Source organism: Meleagris gallopavo, chromosome 6, assembly GCF_000146605.3.
Source record: "Meleagris gallopavo isolate NT-WF06-2002-E0010 breed Aviagen turkey brand Nicholas breeding stock chromosome 6, Turkey_5.1, whole genome shotgun sequence".
NCBI classification, from domain to species: domain Eukaryota; kingdom Metazoa; phylum Chordata; class Aves; order Galliformes; family Phasianidae; genus Meleagris; species Meleagris gallopavo.
Genome location: NC_015016.2, coordinates 4,058,367 through 4,075,203, shown reverse-complemented (window position 1 = coordinate 4,075,203; position 16,837 = coordinate 4,058,367). Strand labels below are relative to the sequence as shown.

The 16,837-nt window shown below is 43.3% G+C and overlaps 1 protein-coding gene across 3 annotated transcripts in view; it reads right to left on the bottom strand.

The window, feature by feature from the left end:
- Positions 1-16,837, bottom strand: part of CTDSPL (CTD small phosphatase like) — a 71,848-nt gene that overhangs the window by 30,528 nt on the left and 24,483 nt on the right. For 2 of the 3 annotated variants that reach the window (XM_003206925.3, XM_003206926.3), the window contains exon 2: positions 2,664-2,818. In XM_003206925.3, coding sequence (XP_003206973.1) covers positions 2,664-2,818 — 155 coding nt within the window. Of the gene's footprint in view, positions 1-2,663; positions 2,819-13,608; positions 13,630-16,837 lie in introns of those variants that run through there. The other variant, XM_019616218.2, reaches the window with a different exon arrangement.

Here is a 16,837-nt window from a genome sequence, read left to right as displayed (position 1 = left end):
AAAAAAAAGAAAATAACTAAAGAAAAGTCAGCACAATACCTCTGAGCAAAATCTCTGAACTGTGTTCTCAACTGCTTTATAAAATACCTTTTGCTGCTTTCCTTGCTTTACAACAGGTTAACATGGAAAGACTTGAGACTCCTAATTAGAAGGAAGGAAGCTTGTCACACCAATTCATGACTATGCCAGAAGCAATGTAGAACACTGAATTTCTATGAAAGCAGCTGAAGCTTTCTCACTTTTTTTAATCTTCTCCTCCTGTTTTTACTGCTGGTTTCCATATAACAGTTCCACTGAACAATAAAGGCAGAAGAAAAGCACATCCAAGCAATTTTATACTCCAGTTTCTAATAGTAACTATTTAACATCATTGTGCAATTTCCTCTTTTCATTCCTGAAGGATACACGAAGCACTGCACCATGGGCAGAGGTCACCTGGGAGGCGATCAATAATTAATAGCAGAGGTAATGAAGTGACCATCTGAACAGCTGCTCAACAGAATTTCAGCTATTCTAACCAGCCAGGCAGATTAGTACAACCAGAGCTTTAAGTAAACAGCAGAAGAGTTTAAGCAGCATATTGTGAAGCTCTCCTTCCGAAATTGATTGTTTTGATCCTGTCTGGATGTTTATTTTCACTAATTTAGTGAAACTCAATTACACTGATGCATGTACTTTCCTCCAGTTTACAAATCACCTCCAAATCCCCAAAGCTGCTCCTTGTGACTTGATCAAACCCAACCTGCCTGCACAGCTTTAGAATAAAGCTCATCTGGAAGAAAGCACAGGCCTGACAGAGTGAGAACGTTCAAATATATCCAAATCTTCCATGCTGTTTTTCTGTCTTGGAAAGAATTTCATGCTTACACTAACCACGTTAGCACTGAATATAAAAGTGACACAGAAAAGCATACAGAGCTTATTAGACTGCAGTCTTGCATTTAGAATAGAATTGTTACAGGTCTATTTGCACTCAGTGAGAATGACCCAAAAACTTAGCAATGCTCATTTCCTTTCTACAAAGAACTGTACACGTCTGAATATGATTCACTGTGTTTGAATAAAATGAACTCAAATAAGTTATTTTTTTAAGGTATTCATTGGATGTTTCTACCCAATTACGTCGCAGTCTGATAATTCTGTGCATTCTGTGATTCGTGTTTTGGACCCACACAGAATTGCACAACCACTGAGGTGGTGCAGCACGAGGATGGAAACCTGTGCAAACACACATGCAATCACTTGCTCAAGGCTAAGATACTATTTAGAAAGTCATTACGTGTTTTACATTTTGTACTCTGAATGTTTTGATTCCAGAGCATTTCAGCTCAAGTTCCCTATATATTCCTTTAAAACATTTCTCTTATTTTTTTCTTACTTGCAGTTTTGCTGTCACCCTTACCTATGCCTCTTATCTGCCCACCAACACAGCAGAAAAGGAAATTTCTACTAGTTTCCCATTTACTTTAAATGCACGTACATGCTACACACTATTCTCAGCTCTCCTTTAGCATATCCAAGCTAGATTTCCCTCACTTCAGCTGAAATGCAGCTTAGCTAAGGGAAAAAAAAAAAAAAATTAAAATAAACATACAATTCCTTCTCTTGGCAGAGGAATTTTTCAGTACCCTCACACCCTGCCCCCCCAAGCATATTCTTGGTCTCTGTTACATGATTTGCTTTCCTTTCCTCTCTTCCTCCACATTAAGAAAAAAAAAATCAAATCAAATCAAACAATAACCCAAATCCAGAGGAGTGGGCAAAGCAGGCAGGAAATGAGCAGCATCGAATATATAGAGCTGGTTGGCAGAGCAGAAGTTAGAAATTTATTTATTTCTGTGATTATTGTCCATCAGAGATACATCCATTCTTGCATTCTCTTAATGGAAGGGGAAAGATTTTTCAGCTTCAAGCATAGCGTAAGTGGAGTTTGGAGATTAGGAAAAAGATGGCATTCCTATGTTCACACTGAACTAAAATCCTTCAGTAATATAATGCAAATCCACTGGGTATCATCAGGTTGAAAGACAACACAGGAAACTTATTTGACATGATTTTATGTGCGTGTCAAAGCAGTTTAATCACTAGACCTCAAAGTAAGTAACCTGCTGCTCTTAACACACAATGCTTTAAAGTGTTGAAAGTTTAAAATAAATTGACTGATTAGGTAAACAACCCTATAAATACAGGGTTCTTCTATAGCCAGAAGACCAAAAGCTGATACTTCTGGCCTCTGTGTGCATTAAACACAGGTGGAGAGGTTAAAATAAAGTCAAAAGGATTACAGTTCTCTCCCTTATTGGTCTGTTTTTATGTCACTGGAAAGACTTTCAAGTGACATTCAAAGCAGCTTCACTACACTTTAATGTGAAATACTTCAATCTTTCCTTATTTGCAAAAGAGAACTAAAACTAGGAAACAACTCGGCATATGGAGTGTTATGGGAAGCCTACATTTTTAGAATGGGGCTTAAATGTTATTTTCATATCATAAATTCAGAGAAAAGTTAGTTTTAAATTGAATGGATACTATCAGAAATTCCCCATCAGCTGATATAACACATTACCCGTGAGGCAAACCTGCTGAGACAAACATTTAGAAGCGCTCAGTTAAACCTCAGTTACCAAAGACCTTTGGAAAGCAGAATAAGAGAAGAATCTGACCTTCTGAAGTCCTCCATTCTCCTCCACCAAAGGAGGAAGAGCACTGGTGCTGTTGGTAGATGGTGGTTCGACATTGTAGTCACGAAAGCAGCAGAATAAGGTGCTAAAGATACTTCGACTCCTCTGCTTCTTCAAGCTGATATTACATTGGGACACTAGAATAAAAAAACACAGAAAAATTCATATAATACAGACCTACTTTTCCAGATGTATCTGAGTTCAGCCACTGTACGTGGTTATTAGCTTAGAAGTCCTTCAACCTTAACAGAAACTTTTTTTTTCCCCATCATATTGAGACCTTCCCTCTATTTCAGCACATTCTTTGTCAAACTTTGATGATGGCACTAGCATACTACTAAGCAATCTAAATCTCAGCAGAATCACAGGTCACCATGCTGTTCTAAGACACAATTTTCAGACTTCCTAGAAATATATTTCCTAGAGGGTGGTGACACACTGGAACAGGTTGCCCAAGGAGGCTGTGGATGCCCCATCCCTGGAGGCATTCAAGGCCAGGCTGGATGTGGCTCTGGGCAGCCTGGTCTGGAGGTTGGCCATGCCATATGCCCCGTGTAAATAGCTGCTCTACCACTGTGAGCTTCTCTTCAAACCCCCACAACTTTTCTGATGGGTCCAACAATTCTGTTCTCTTATACAGCGTATCTGCTCAAGTATTTTCACCCTCTTTTACCAACACATAGAATCACAGAATGGCCAGGGTTGGAAGGAACCTCAAGGATCATGAATCTCCAACCCCCCTGCCCCATGCAGGGCCACCAACCTCCACATTTCATACCAGACCAGGCTGCCCAGGGTCCCATCCAACCTGGCCTTGAACACCTCTAGGGATGGATGGGGCATCCACAGCCTCTCTGGACAGCTGTTCCAGCACCTCACCACTCTCTCTGTAAAGAACTTTCCCCTGACATCCAACCTTAATCTTCCTTCCCTCAACTTAAAACCATTTCCCCATTGCAAGTCTGTGTGATGCACTGATATCGGTTTCACAGGACAGTTTTGATATTCCACACTTGTGAGCACTCTCCCTTGTTTCATATTACCTGCTTCTCTGATCTGTCCCTTCAGACTCCATTTAAAAACACGACAGCACACTGATTTCTTTTTCCCCTGAACTTTGTAAGGTACAAGAACATAACATGAAATTTTGCTCCGCAAACAATTTCTGCGCACAGAAATCCTCCCCAAGTCCTGATCACACTTTACAATGAAGTCCAGTGAATATTCTAGGCTGAGAATAAAGTCTTTGCTGCAGAAAACATCTCTGTGAAGTCAATGGAAGGCTAGTGTTAAGCAAGAAAAACTAATTACTCAATGTTCGCATAAGGACGCTTCTGAGCTTCGCCTTCAGGTTTCTGAACACAATCAAGGCAAGAAGTTACCTACATCCCATCATGCTAGCCTTCAAACCTCACATGCTTAAGACCAGGCCATGGGTGGTCTGTATATGCAAAGAACAGCATGAAGTGCTTAGAGAATGCAGAATTTCAAGAGAAATTCCACCCAGTGAGAGCTGCAGCTTTCTGGCAGCTGCGGCTACAGCCACAAAATGTTGGAGCTCCTGGAAGTCTCCAGGATTGGTTGGGTCTGCTCACACCTCCCTGCTCCGAGGGCTGCTGCTGAGAGCCAGGCTTTCCACTGGACATGAACTGCCTTCTCCATTTCGTATTTTTGGGATTGCAACACTCAGGATGAAAGGAGAGCGCACCATGAATTTATACATCAACACCATGCTTTGGTCTCATACCTTCCTTGTAACTCCTAGGGCAAGAATTCTTACATTTTCCCATGCAGAAAATCTACATTTAGCTTTATGGTCAGTCATTCAAAATCCCACAGCCTTCCTCCAGCTCTTCACAGTTGGTTTTAATTCTGTACACATCCACGCACACTTTATATACCCGATGCCCGTACAAATGCTGTCACTGTATTTCCTCATTCCCTGCTCCACACAACTGAAGATCACACTGGGCACAGCCTTCATGGGGTCTGCAAGAGTCTCCAAATATCCCAACATCCAAAAGATTCTTTTCACCACATCTCTTGTTAATTGGAATTCAACGAATAAAATGAAGTGCCAGCTGTTTGATGCTCCTCCCTTGATGAGCATTAAAATCTAGTGCCGTTCTTTTCATTTGAGATGTCATCAAAACAGGCTATACATACCACACTTTGTAGGGGCTCTGGTGCAGATCCATACTTTCAAACCAGAGGAATGTCCCACCTAGAGCTTCCCTGCCCTCATCCTCATGAGAGATCTCCTTGCTCACAACCTGTGGTTGCCTGCTGCCTGCAGGTAAGCTCATTCCCACCTTGCCCACAAGTTTCTGCAAGCCACTGTGGTCCCAAGAACTGTGCTCCTCAAGGTCTTCTGCCACGTCCAAATGAACCCACAGCATTACTGAATGCGGGGAAGGATGCAAGGAAACATAAAGGCAAGTTTTAAAACAAATTACTGTAATCACACAAGCCCAAACAGAAGATATGTAACCATACCAGGTGGCTATGCAAGCAAAATGGGAAGGGAAACAATGAAGAAACTGTTACAGTGGAAAATAACACTCAAGCACGCTTACAGCATAAATCCACAGCATCCTTGCAATCCTCCCATGACTCACGTTACCCTTTGGAGGCAGAATCTTTATGCTTTTGTTCTCCAAATGCAGGAACTGCAACAGCAGTGTGAGTAACACGGTGAGGAAAAGCTCTTCCCTCATGGGTGTATTCTAAAATAAAAGTTTAGTCCAGGGCTTCTCCCATCAAATTGTGCTGTGGTTGTGTGAAAGACGGTTAATTTGTGCTATTGAAAGTCACAATTAATTATAAAAACGCAATTAATTCTAAGACCAGACTGCCACGCAGCCGCTGTGCGCAAAGCCCTGCGCACTCAGGAGGCACAGCAGGCAGTCTGGAAGCTCCGCTCCGTCCCCCCACGGCCCACGAGGTGTCCAATTATTGCTGCTGCTTCCTAATGAAATGCACGCAATAGCCAGTCTTCCTGAAGGACAGAAACAGGGTAATGAAGAGATTTCCACTGCGTTTCCAGACAAACTAAGAGCAATAAAATGAACATCTGCGCATCACGAGCGCTCCGCGAACAAGGTTGTTTATAAGGCAAAATGGGAACGTGCAAGTAAGAACAAAGTAGCATTAAGCAAAACCTTTCTTCATAAGAAGGCAGCTTCTAAATCTATACGTGATTACAGATGTGTGATGTCTCGATCTTAAGATTTCTTAGTAGAAAAATGAAGTTGTATAATCTACAGAAGTCAGAGCTACAAAGCAGTTCCGATTTTTGGAACACGCACATCAGGCCATAAGTTATTTTATAATACTTTAAACAAAATCTGAATGTGATTCCCAGATTGCTTTAGTTTAAAACATCGTTTACAGTTTATTCAGTTTATTCTTGTTTAATTCCACATGGGCTCTGCAGGAATGGCACTGTCACATACCCGAAATAACTGCCCTCGTCTGGGTTAACCTTCCTACAGGTAAAACCTGAGCAAATTGCCCTGTTTATACCCAGTGCCATACACTCCAGAGTTGTTTTCATTTCAGCTATGTTTAGTAACCTCTCTCCCCATCAGTATGTAACTGAATTATCCTCAGGTCTTGGTTTTTCCATCGAAGGCATTTCTTTGAAGGGAGGGATCCCAGACTAGTTTCGTGAAGGAAAATTCTTCCCAAAGCACTTAATTCTGCCCACCAAGATCTGTACTTCACAGGAGATTTTAAATGAACAATGCTATTTTATTAACCCATTCCACAGCGTTTTGGAAAGCAAACTCAGGAACTGTATCTGCACACTGAGATGGAACTGTTAGCCCAGAACTGCTGAAGGGCAGCACAAAACTGGAACGTGTTCTCCATCCTGCCAAAGAGCTGTGAAAGTACACTTTTGGGTACTACTGAGAACAAAAAGGAGAGAAATAGTCAGGATGGATGTTAATTCAAAGCAGCATGAAGAGAACTGACCTCCACCTCATCAAATAACACTCTGGAAATGTTTTTTGTTGTTGCAGCAGCTTCAAGGAAAAACCAACTTTTGCCTGATCATAATTATTAGCTGCATTCCCTAAATGTGGGTGGATGAAATATCCGCTGCTGCTGGAAGCTCAATTGCTAAGCACTGACAGCAGTGAATTTCAAACCACGAAGCAGAACTCTGCTCTGCCTTCTCTGCACAGTGCTGTGATGCTCCATCTGCTGTAGCACCTCAAGGCTGAACGCAGGGACTGGCCACACTGCCCTCTGAACTGACAAGGAGGAAGGAGAAACCACAAAAAGCCTCAAAACAGCACATAAACCAAGGTTCCAAGGAGAGCCCAAAGGATTCCAAGGAAAACCAAACAGCTGGTATGTTACAGTCTGTACGCCACAGTTGGATGTACATATTTATGATAGTATATCCTTCATATCACATGTGTTACTACTCATCTAAACCATGACTTAAAGATAAACATCCCTGCTGTCTTGCTGTGCTGCAAGCATTCAAAAAAAAAGTAAGATCTCACAACCAGGAAATGCTTAATGAAAATAAATCCATCTGCCAAAGCTCACCTCCTCACGGCCAGTCAGCTTGAAGGCTTTAAGAACAGACCCACTGCTTTGGGGGCATTCACGTTTAATAATGAAGCCAGAAAGTCAAAACAGCTTTTAACAGCCTAATTAACCTGCTGAACCATGCTGTGAGCAAAATACCTTTGAGTTCACATTACACAGTGCTGAGCCTGGCCAGCTCCTCTGCTTCTGCTCTGCTTGACAAGGCAGCAGAGCTTCAGTGAGTCCACTGCCACACGTAGCTGTGCATCTCCAAAGCCTGAAAGGTACATCTCTTTGTGATTCAAGAAGTTCAAGCAGCCAGGGATTAAAACAGGTGAGAGTACGAACTCAGTAAGAGATGTCAGGCTTGCAGGACCCTTCCAGCACAATGCAGAGGGAGATGCTGTACCTCCATGTCAATGTCTGGATGGTCTTTAAAGAGGCCTGGATATGGCCATTCAGCCTTGCCTTGGTTATCCCCTCAGCTAGCATCTGTCCCATACTGGCACCCAGTTGCCTTGTTGGCATGTGCCATCCTGAAGGACCAAGGATGGATCAAAGGTGGACCAAGGGACTGACCTGCACACTTGCCCTCTTTTCAAACAAGACCAAGCACATAAAAAGGTACAAGGATATACAGCATTTCTGCATATATACATTTACTCCTACACACAATTCACAACCCAACCTTTTCCTGATATTTGCCCTCTCCAGACCTCCTATGCTCTGCTGGAGCCAGGGACAAAAGTGCTCTAAAACATGGATCTGCTTAAAAAAAATAACAAAAAATATAAATCAATGCATAGCCACAGCCCACAGATACTCTTCTATCAGCAGTAAGTCTGAAACAGCAACAAAGCCGCCATGCCTACAGAAGTGCTTCAAAATAATAATAAAAGGAAGAAAGCCCCTCATCTCCCTTCCGCACCACATTCAAGACAAAATTTGACGTCCCTTGGCAGAAGTGACCAAACTCAACCTCTTCCCTTTTGCCCAGACGTAGTATTTCTTGCTAAAGGATTCACGCAATGCAGAAGTAAGACTCCTTAACAATGTAAGAGCAAAATAAAGCAGCGCAAATAATGCAGAAATAACTCCAGTGACAAAAGATCACCACTATTTTTAACCGAGTGGAAAATGCAGTGAGCTGAGCTACACAGGAAGCACGATGGAGCCATATTGTGCTGCAAAATAAACATCACTTTTTGCAGTGACGCGACGGATCCTCCTCCCTGCACCTTCTGTAGGGTTAAAACTCCCTGCCACAGCAACCTATAAATAACACACATCCCTCGAAACCAACAGATTTCAAGCACCGTCACGCCACAAAGATTCACTGTTAAAAATATGGTTTTTTCCCCCCCCCTCCCCTCCATAAAAGAAAAATCAAGGCGTTTCGGGAGCTGCCTCGTTTCTGAGCTGCTCGTGCTGGAGCCGTGCCGACGCAGAGGGCTGCAGCAACAGGAAATACTGCGCGGTCTGGGCATGCATTGCATTCCTGTCCCGCCCCAAGCCAGCGGCCAACAAACAAACCTTTCTTCTAGTAAAAGGGAGGGAAAAAAAAAAAAAGAAAAAAAGAAAAAAGAAAAAAAGAAAAAAACCCAGGCGGACTGCACAAAGTTCACCAGCAGATGTGGCCTGCGAAAAGAAAGAACTGGGTGCGAGCGCGAGGCACAGCAGTGCAAAGGTGGAGCAGCAAAGGGCTGGGAGCTTCCATGTGAGATGTGCAGTTTAGAGGTGCAGCATGGAAGCAAGGGGGTTTGCTTTAAGGTTTCATAGCAGCTCACAATCAAAGTACAGCCGTTAGTGGAGAGGAGAAGATTTTATTTTTGCAAAAAGAGCGTGGTTTTGTGGTTTAAGCTGAGTATAACATGGAGCAATACAGAATAAGCAATCAGCGCTGAAGTTTGCCTTCAATCATAAATATAACAAGGAGAATTAGTAACCAGAACGTATGTTTGTGCATCATGGCTCCTCTGAACTGCTCCCAGGTTGGCCTCTGAAATCCTGGAAGGTAACCTCCAAGAAGTGGTTAAATACTTGAGCAGGAAGGCAGGAGAGAAGCAAACGCAGGGAAACACAGTGGCAGAATCTCGGGGTCCGTTCATCACAGCTGGTATCCTCTGGCATTGGAGTGGGATTTGAGTCAAAACAGCAGTGAAACAAATGTAAACATGCATGTGTTTATAGAGCAGAAATATGTGCAGCATCTGACCTGCTCGGCTGTGTGCTGGGCTTGAGCGTAGCAAGGAGGGAAAGGGAGAAAAGAGGAACTCACCAAGCTGTTAGAGCACGGGGCATGAGCTGCAAGCAGGTGGGCACCTGGAGCACAACTGGAGCCACTGCTGTCTGCCCCCACATTCCTTCATGGCCATGCTGCTGTTGAAGGTGTAATTCACTGAACAATGCTAGCTAAGCCAAAAGCAGATGGGAAAGCAAGTTGAAGAGGAGCCCTTGTGCAGAGTTTTGCTGTAAGACGTGTGCTGCACACCCAAGAGGCACATCCCCCAGCTGCAGTGTACCTAAGGGATGCCATGAAAACAGAACATACAGGAGAGACATCAAATTCTCTGCTCCACAGGCATTGTCCAGTGCTGAACGTGCCCAGCCAGCCACCTGCCATACATTTTATCCAAGCAATTAATTTTTCAGGTTGAATTGTCACCCAATCCTAACACTGCCTGCAGAAAGAACACACACCTTTGGCACTTTCTGACTTGAAAAATACCAGACAAGTGATTCACTGAACCTGAACAAAGAAATTCCTCGAGTCTCTCTCCCCCCAAAAATAATCCGAACCCCTCCAATCAAACCTTACCAAAACTGTGCTCATCTGATGAAACAAGCTTCATTTACTTTTGCTAAATATAGCAGCAAGATGTTCCCATAGAGACAGCTACATTCCCAACTGCACTTTTTGCAGCAAATCCTTCAGAGAGGCATCAAACCTAAAGCGTTAGTCTATTTTTGCAGGCTTTCTCATCTCTTCCCCAGGAACAGCTCTTTGCTAGGGGACTAATCTAGCAGGCACACTGCTGCAGGGAGCTCCCTTGCAAGAAGTTCTGCTCCTCCACTTCACTTTATGAATTTTTCAGTCACTCCCTGGGGACGCTTTAACTCGGGCTGCAGTTCTTCTCCTTGCCAGAGAAACGGCTCATCCCAGGCCTGCTTCTCCACTGATCCACCTCTAAGAGTGAAAAAGAAACTCAAATGCCCTTTTTTTTTTTTGGTGTATGTCATCTCAGATGCCTGCTTTGAATTACCACTTCTTTCTCCCAACATACTGCTGTTGTGTGGACACTGCATGCAGTTCTCATAGAACACGCTGTGCCAGAAAGCCATGCTGATCCTGCTAACATGTTCTGTTGAACCACTGAAATCCCACTGTTTCTGAAAAAGATGTAACAGAGTAAGAAACATGCATGACTGTAGGGAAGATTTACCATCTTTCTTGGGGTAGGAAATTGTTTCATTTTAAAATGTTACGCAGCTCAATATAAATGCTGTCATTTGGACCAAATACTGCTCTTCCCTGCTTCTTCTCCTCCCCAGTTTTTCTATACACTACAACCCACACACTGCTGCAGAAAAAAGAAGCAACTCCAATCAGTTGGAAGAGGGAACTTTCTCTAAATCATTTTCTCATTGGTGCCTCCTTTGCTAATATGATCTGAAAGTAACGGTTGTTTCCAACAACTAAGACAACTCCTGAAATGAAGGTACAGCCAGCATACAGCTTGAGCAAGTTCCTGGAACCTAATGCATCTGGGAGGAAAACAAAGACGTCAGATTTTGATCACAAACTTGACTGCTGCCTGTTTAATTGCAGGGATTTACTAAGGAATAGTCCATAAGATTTCAGTGTATCTGTACAGAGCCCAACTTAGGGGAACTGCCAAGGTTGTGCCTCTTCCATCTTAACTTCCATATGGAGTAGGCTTCACCTAACCTTCAGCTATCCTCCATACATTCATTTTTTCAAATACTTGCAGTGTTCTGGATATGCAGTACAAGTGAATATTGCAGAGAAAAAAATATTGTTTAAGATGTAGTGGGTGGCAACCCTGCCCAGGTCAGGGGGTTGGAGCTCTACGATCTTTGAGGTCCCTTCCAACCCAATTCACAGACTCACACAACGGCTTGGATTGGAAGGGAACTCAAAGATCATCGAATTGAATGAATTGAAGTTGAACTGAATTTTTTGGAAGAGCTCCAAATGTTCAGTAACTTTATTAAATCTAAAGGAATTACAACATTAGTCACTGCAGGGTTTCAATTCAGTAGGAGCACTCACCTTCTGTCGTTATACTTTGAGCAAACAGTTAAATCAAAAACCCACGAAGGCATGTGGCAAATTCTCATTAATAATTAGCTCAATCTGGCAGCACTGTGCTGCTGAGGCAGGAGACCTCTCACTTTGGCTTTCCAACTCCATTTCCCTGGGGTCTACTTAAGAAAGCCATTAAGATATATGCTGTCAATTCTAAAAAACAAGCATAACGCACTCACATTATGTTTAAAACATCTAAATGTCTATCTGAATCCAGATCAACTATTAAAAAAAAAAAGACTGCATAAGAGGGAACAGCCAAAACCAATACAATCTGACAGTTTTAATGAATGATCAGGAGTCTGACAGGAGTTTTATTTCCTCGCTGGCTACGTGTGTTCACTGTACCCAAACATGAAGCTGAACAAAACAGCAGAGCGACTTCTAGGAAAGCACTCGGCGTACTCCCTCCATTCAGAAAAAAAAAAGAAAAAAAAAAGACAAAAAACAGTAATGCTTAATGCTAAGAATCAAAAAGCTTGAAGCAATAACTACCAACAGCTACAAGGCAGCATAAGTAATACCAGCACCCCCTGTAGCAGGATGGACGGCTGGCTGCCAGCCTGGCTTTGCATTAAGACTGTTTTCAACTGATCCAGAGAGATACATTGTGAAATACTCATTCCCTGCTCTCCTGACCATATCGTTTGAATGGAAGATTATACCCAATCTTGGAGCATTCCCACCTGGAAATGTGATATTAGGAAACCTAAACTAGGTTAAGATTGAAACCAAGGATGCGGGAATGGATAAAGTTACTGCAGGTTTCACTGAAAGCAAGCAGCAAAACTTACCCAACTTCCAACAATTCCTTCCCAAAACAAAGCCAGGTTTCATTGCTTATTTAGAAAGTCAGATAATCAGCAATGAAAACAAATGATTTCTTTTCTGACATATTACGTTTCCAACAGGAGGGACTTTTCTCAAGGTATCCTGCTGCCTTTACCACATCCTTCAGTGCCTCTCTTGCACTGCAGCTGGAACAGCTGGAGACACATTCAGCTGTTCTCCAAAGCCCAGAACATCACGTACACTCAGCCCATGTGATATATCCTAAACTTCACACAGAAAGGAAAGTGTGCAGTTTAATACCAATGCTTTAACTTTTACTGATCCTGGAAAGCAGAACACGAACTGTTACGTTGTACAATGGAACAAAAAATGCTTACATTTGTCAATGATTATGTAGCTACATCCCACCAAACCTGCCTTGCTACCCTCAGAGATCACGCCTTCACCCTGTCAGAAAGGATAAATGAAGGTAAAAAAAATAACACCTGCACCCACCAACAGATCTGAAGCTTTCTACTGAAGCAGAACACGTGCAGGTCTGCTGGTCTCTGTCCCACCTGGCAAAAAAGCTGCTTTTCTTCATTGCTGTTGCAGTGCTAAGTGCATTCAGCTCGTTCAGTCCTGATTTAAGACATCCCCACCTCCTTGCATCCTCTTCTCTCAGCCATGAGGCAGCTCCATTTACCACTGTGTTAAGGAAGACCTCAGTGCCCTGCAGCTCTTGGCACAGCAGACCACCAGCTCCTGAAGAGCATGGACTTCACCCATTGGAGCTCTCATTCCCTCACCTGGTTTGAGAGCAGAAGAGCACTAATGCTCCCACCCAGGAGCCCGGCACAGTGGCCTATCCAGAACATGCTGAGATGGAAAATCCCAGCCACGGTAACCTGCAAAAACTGAATCACTATCTTCATCTATGAGCATCAACCAGTGGGACGTCCATCATCATGACAATCCATTTTGGATAGCTCACGCCCCACACAACAGCTCTCTGCACCACAACTCAAGGTTTGCCAGCCTGCAGCCATCCCCTGCAACGGGGCTCATGACTTGGCCTGAGACAGAACAAGGGAAAAGCAACAGCTATTTCTAACCCCAAACCTGCCTGCAGTCCAGCTCTGCACTGAGAGAAGCCGTGGGTGAGATGGTTGCAATCACAGCTACATGCCTTGCTCACCTGCACAACTTTAAGCTCCCTTGGCCAGAATGCATTTCCACCAATAAGTATTCCATTCCTCTGCCCAGCCCCAGCATACTCACTCAGTTACTAAAATCTAAACCAACTCCTGCATTTGAATTCAGCTCCTGAAGCTCCACAGATCTAGAGCAGAAATACATTGTGTGTGACTGCACGCTTGCTGCAAAACAAGCAAAATATTTGGCATCTCTCCCACTCCTACGTAACCCAAAAAGGGAGGACAAATAGCTGCGTATCAGCTTGCTTCATTCCAGCTCTTCCTACAAGACCGTAGGCTTCTTGGGGACAGAGGAACACATTATGAGGCAAATGCATGTCAACAGACAATTTTCCCAGCCCTAAATTTAACAGAGATTAGCAGTACAAGCACACAGCTAAGCTGTGCAGTACTGGGGATGCTCTCACTGCCCTTTCTGCTGAAGAACTCTGGTCTCATCCCCCTGCCCCAGCACAAGGCGTTGGCTGCAGCCCCACCAAGAATCACAGAATCACAAAGGCTGGAAAAGACCTCTAAGACCACCAAGGCCAACCACTGACCCACCCCACCATGTCCACATCCCTCAGTACCACATCTCCACGGCTCCTGAACGCCTCCAGGACCTGTGACTCCAGCACCTCCCTGGGCAGCTGTGCCACTGCATCACCACTCTTTTTGGTGAAGAAATTTCTCCTAATATCCAACTTGAACCTCCTCTGGAAGCAACCAAAGAGAGACCCGTTGAGCTCAATGAGCATGCTGCCAAACTCCCCTGCCCAGACTCAAACAGCAGAAAGTTTCTAGGAGGGAATGGGTCTCCACATTGAAATCATAATAGCAGAATAAAAACCAGTTCATTTCCAAGGACTTTTCACGGATCTTCTCCTTAGCTTGCTGCTGTCAGGAATCACTCCAGCTAACCACAGGTAGCATTCACAAAGCCAAGCTGATAAGCACTCGTAGGGTGTAATTTGCATCATTTGTCTATGTTAGAACTCACCCAAAAAGTGCCTGGTTTTGTTTTTTCTTTAAGAGAGGATCTGAAGAATAGCTCAGCTGTTTATATTGCAAACAACTACAGTTCAGGGAGAGATCAACCCCCGGATCCCTTCTTTCCTGTAAGTCAGCGGAATTGGCCAAGACCAGAAACAATCCATCAAGCGTATCTGCACTAAAAATACTCCAAAATAACCCCTTCGTGCAACCCTTCTCCTCCTCTACCCATATCAATGCAACTATTTCCCAACCACTCCAAACTAGAAGTCTGCGTAGTTCAAATACAGATGAAAAGTGCCCACATGAGAAACAAGACACAGGACTAGAACCATGAGGTTCCTTGACAAAGCTGGGTGAGGAACCCCTGCCTGATTCCTGTGCGCCATGAATGCCTCCCATATCCACCAGGAGCTGCTGAGGGTCTCCCAGGTTTTTGGATTCCTGGGGACTCCTGAGTACTCTGTGCCATGTTGCAAGAAAACCACTGTGATATGGAAAGTCTGATGACAGAATGTTTCAGAGCAGATTTATTTGTCCAACATATTATGAAAAGCCACCAGCTCAAAGATCACAACAAAATTCACAAGGGAAAGAGCTTACACAAACAGAGCAGAGCTTCTGGATGTACTTTCACTGCAGTTTTTCCCCTCATTCCTCCTCCCTCCTTTTGCCAGGAGGTGAAAGTGGAACATTTTTTCATACAGAGGATGCCTTGGACACAGAGCTGTGCAGCAATGAAGCACGCACATGATCCGTGAAGCTTGTTGTTGTGTTTTTTTTCCCCCCTCAGCTGAGAAAATTCAATTATTCAAAGAATCTTCTTTAATCAGCTACTGCACGCTTATAGGCAAGGCCGAGTGTGGAAGAGGCTGCTTCATTCCCTTCCTTTAATGAAGGACGAGCATCATTTCCAAATACCTTTGACACGCCACACGTTGAGACACGCTTCACCATCATTCAATAACAAGGCGAGGTAATTACAGCACTTAGGTAATGTTTGTGCCTGCTTTCTGGTTTTGAGTTCCTTGCCACTACCATAAGCCTTATGTTCAATCCCAAAGACAGTTCTATCTACAGAGCCTCAAAAAATGCAATTTCTACAAACCTGTGATATCCATCCTTCTCTCTTCCTTATGGTACAAAGATCTGTACCAGCACTGTTTGCATTGTAAGGCACTGGATAAACCACAGCAAACATTAAGGAATGTGGCTGGAAGTCAGGATGTGGGGAAAAAAAAAAAAAAAGCTAGAACATGAATTTTCCATTGCAAACATCAGTTTCAAACTGCCAAAAAAAGGAAAGACAGTAAGATATCCAATGAATGCTGGAAGGTACCAACTGCTTGAAGTGACCACTCTGGTATCAAGCTGAGGTTTCCCTAAAACTCTGCATCAGGTGACAAAATACAAACTCACATTGTACATCTTAGCAGGGTGTATGTACTGCAAAGCAGAGAGAGGAAGGTCCACCTCCAGCAGAAGAACATTCACTAGTTAAAGCCCAAAGAGAACTGGATTCACCTTTCCACTCCAAGTTTCTACGCTTTAAGACAAGTGGCTTCAAGTATTGTGTGCCATGGTTGTCTGCAGAATACCTTTTAAATCTGGTCCCAAAAATAACACATATATAACAGACCAACCACAGAAAAGTGGACAACATAGCACCAGCTTCGTTTTGAATCACAGGTGAGACACACCAGCAGCCTTCCTCCAGGAGCTCGAGGCTGAACATATATTAAAAATGAGAGGTACTCATAAAATTTGTTATTAAGGTCCGAAGGAGCATTTAGCCTTTAACATCCTAACTTTATTCCTAGCTCACAGGAAGCATAAAATTCTGTCATCATATCACGCAACATTTTGTCCCACGTATTCAGAGAATGGCACGAAGCCCAAGCAGATCAGGCCCTTAATATTCAAGGAACAATTTAAGTTATGGCTTCCACAAAATCTAATTGTGGTGTTTGGTGTTTGTATACTACTAATTACAGATATTTTTCTTATTAATAAACTAATTGTTGTGCAAGATTTGAGTAAGGAGATGGAATAACGTATCTTGAGAGCTCCTTGTCTGAACATGCAACTTGGTGGATTTTTTCCCTTGAGTCATTTCAGGCAATTAAACAGCACAATCTAGGAATGAGAAAGTACATGAAGTGAAACATAGCACTGAGGGTGTCACCTGGCTTACACCTCTTGTTTATAGTGACAGTACAGGGGAAGTCTAAGCACAACCACAGGTTCTCACCAGATTTAAAATATCCCATATTGAAAGAATATATTGTACAACACAACACTAAACAACTTGAAATGCTTTC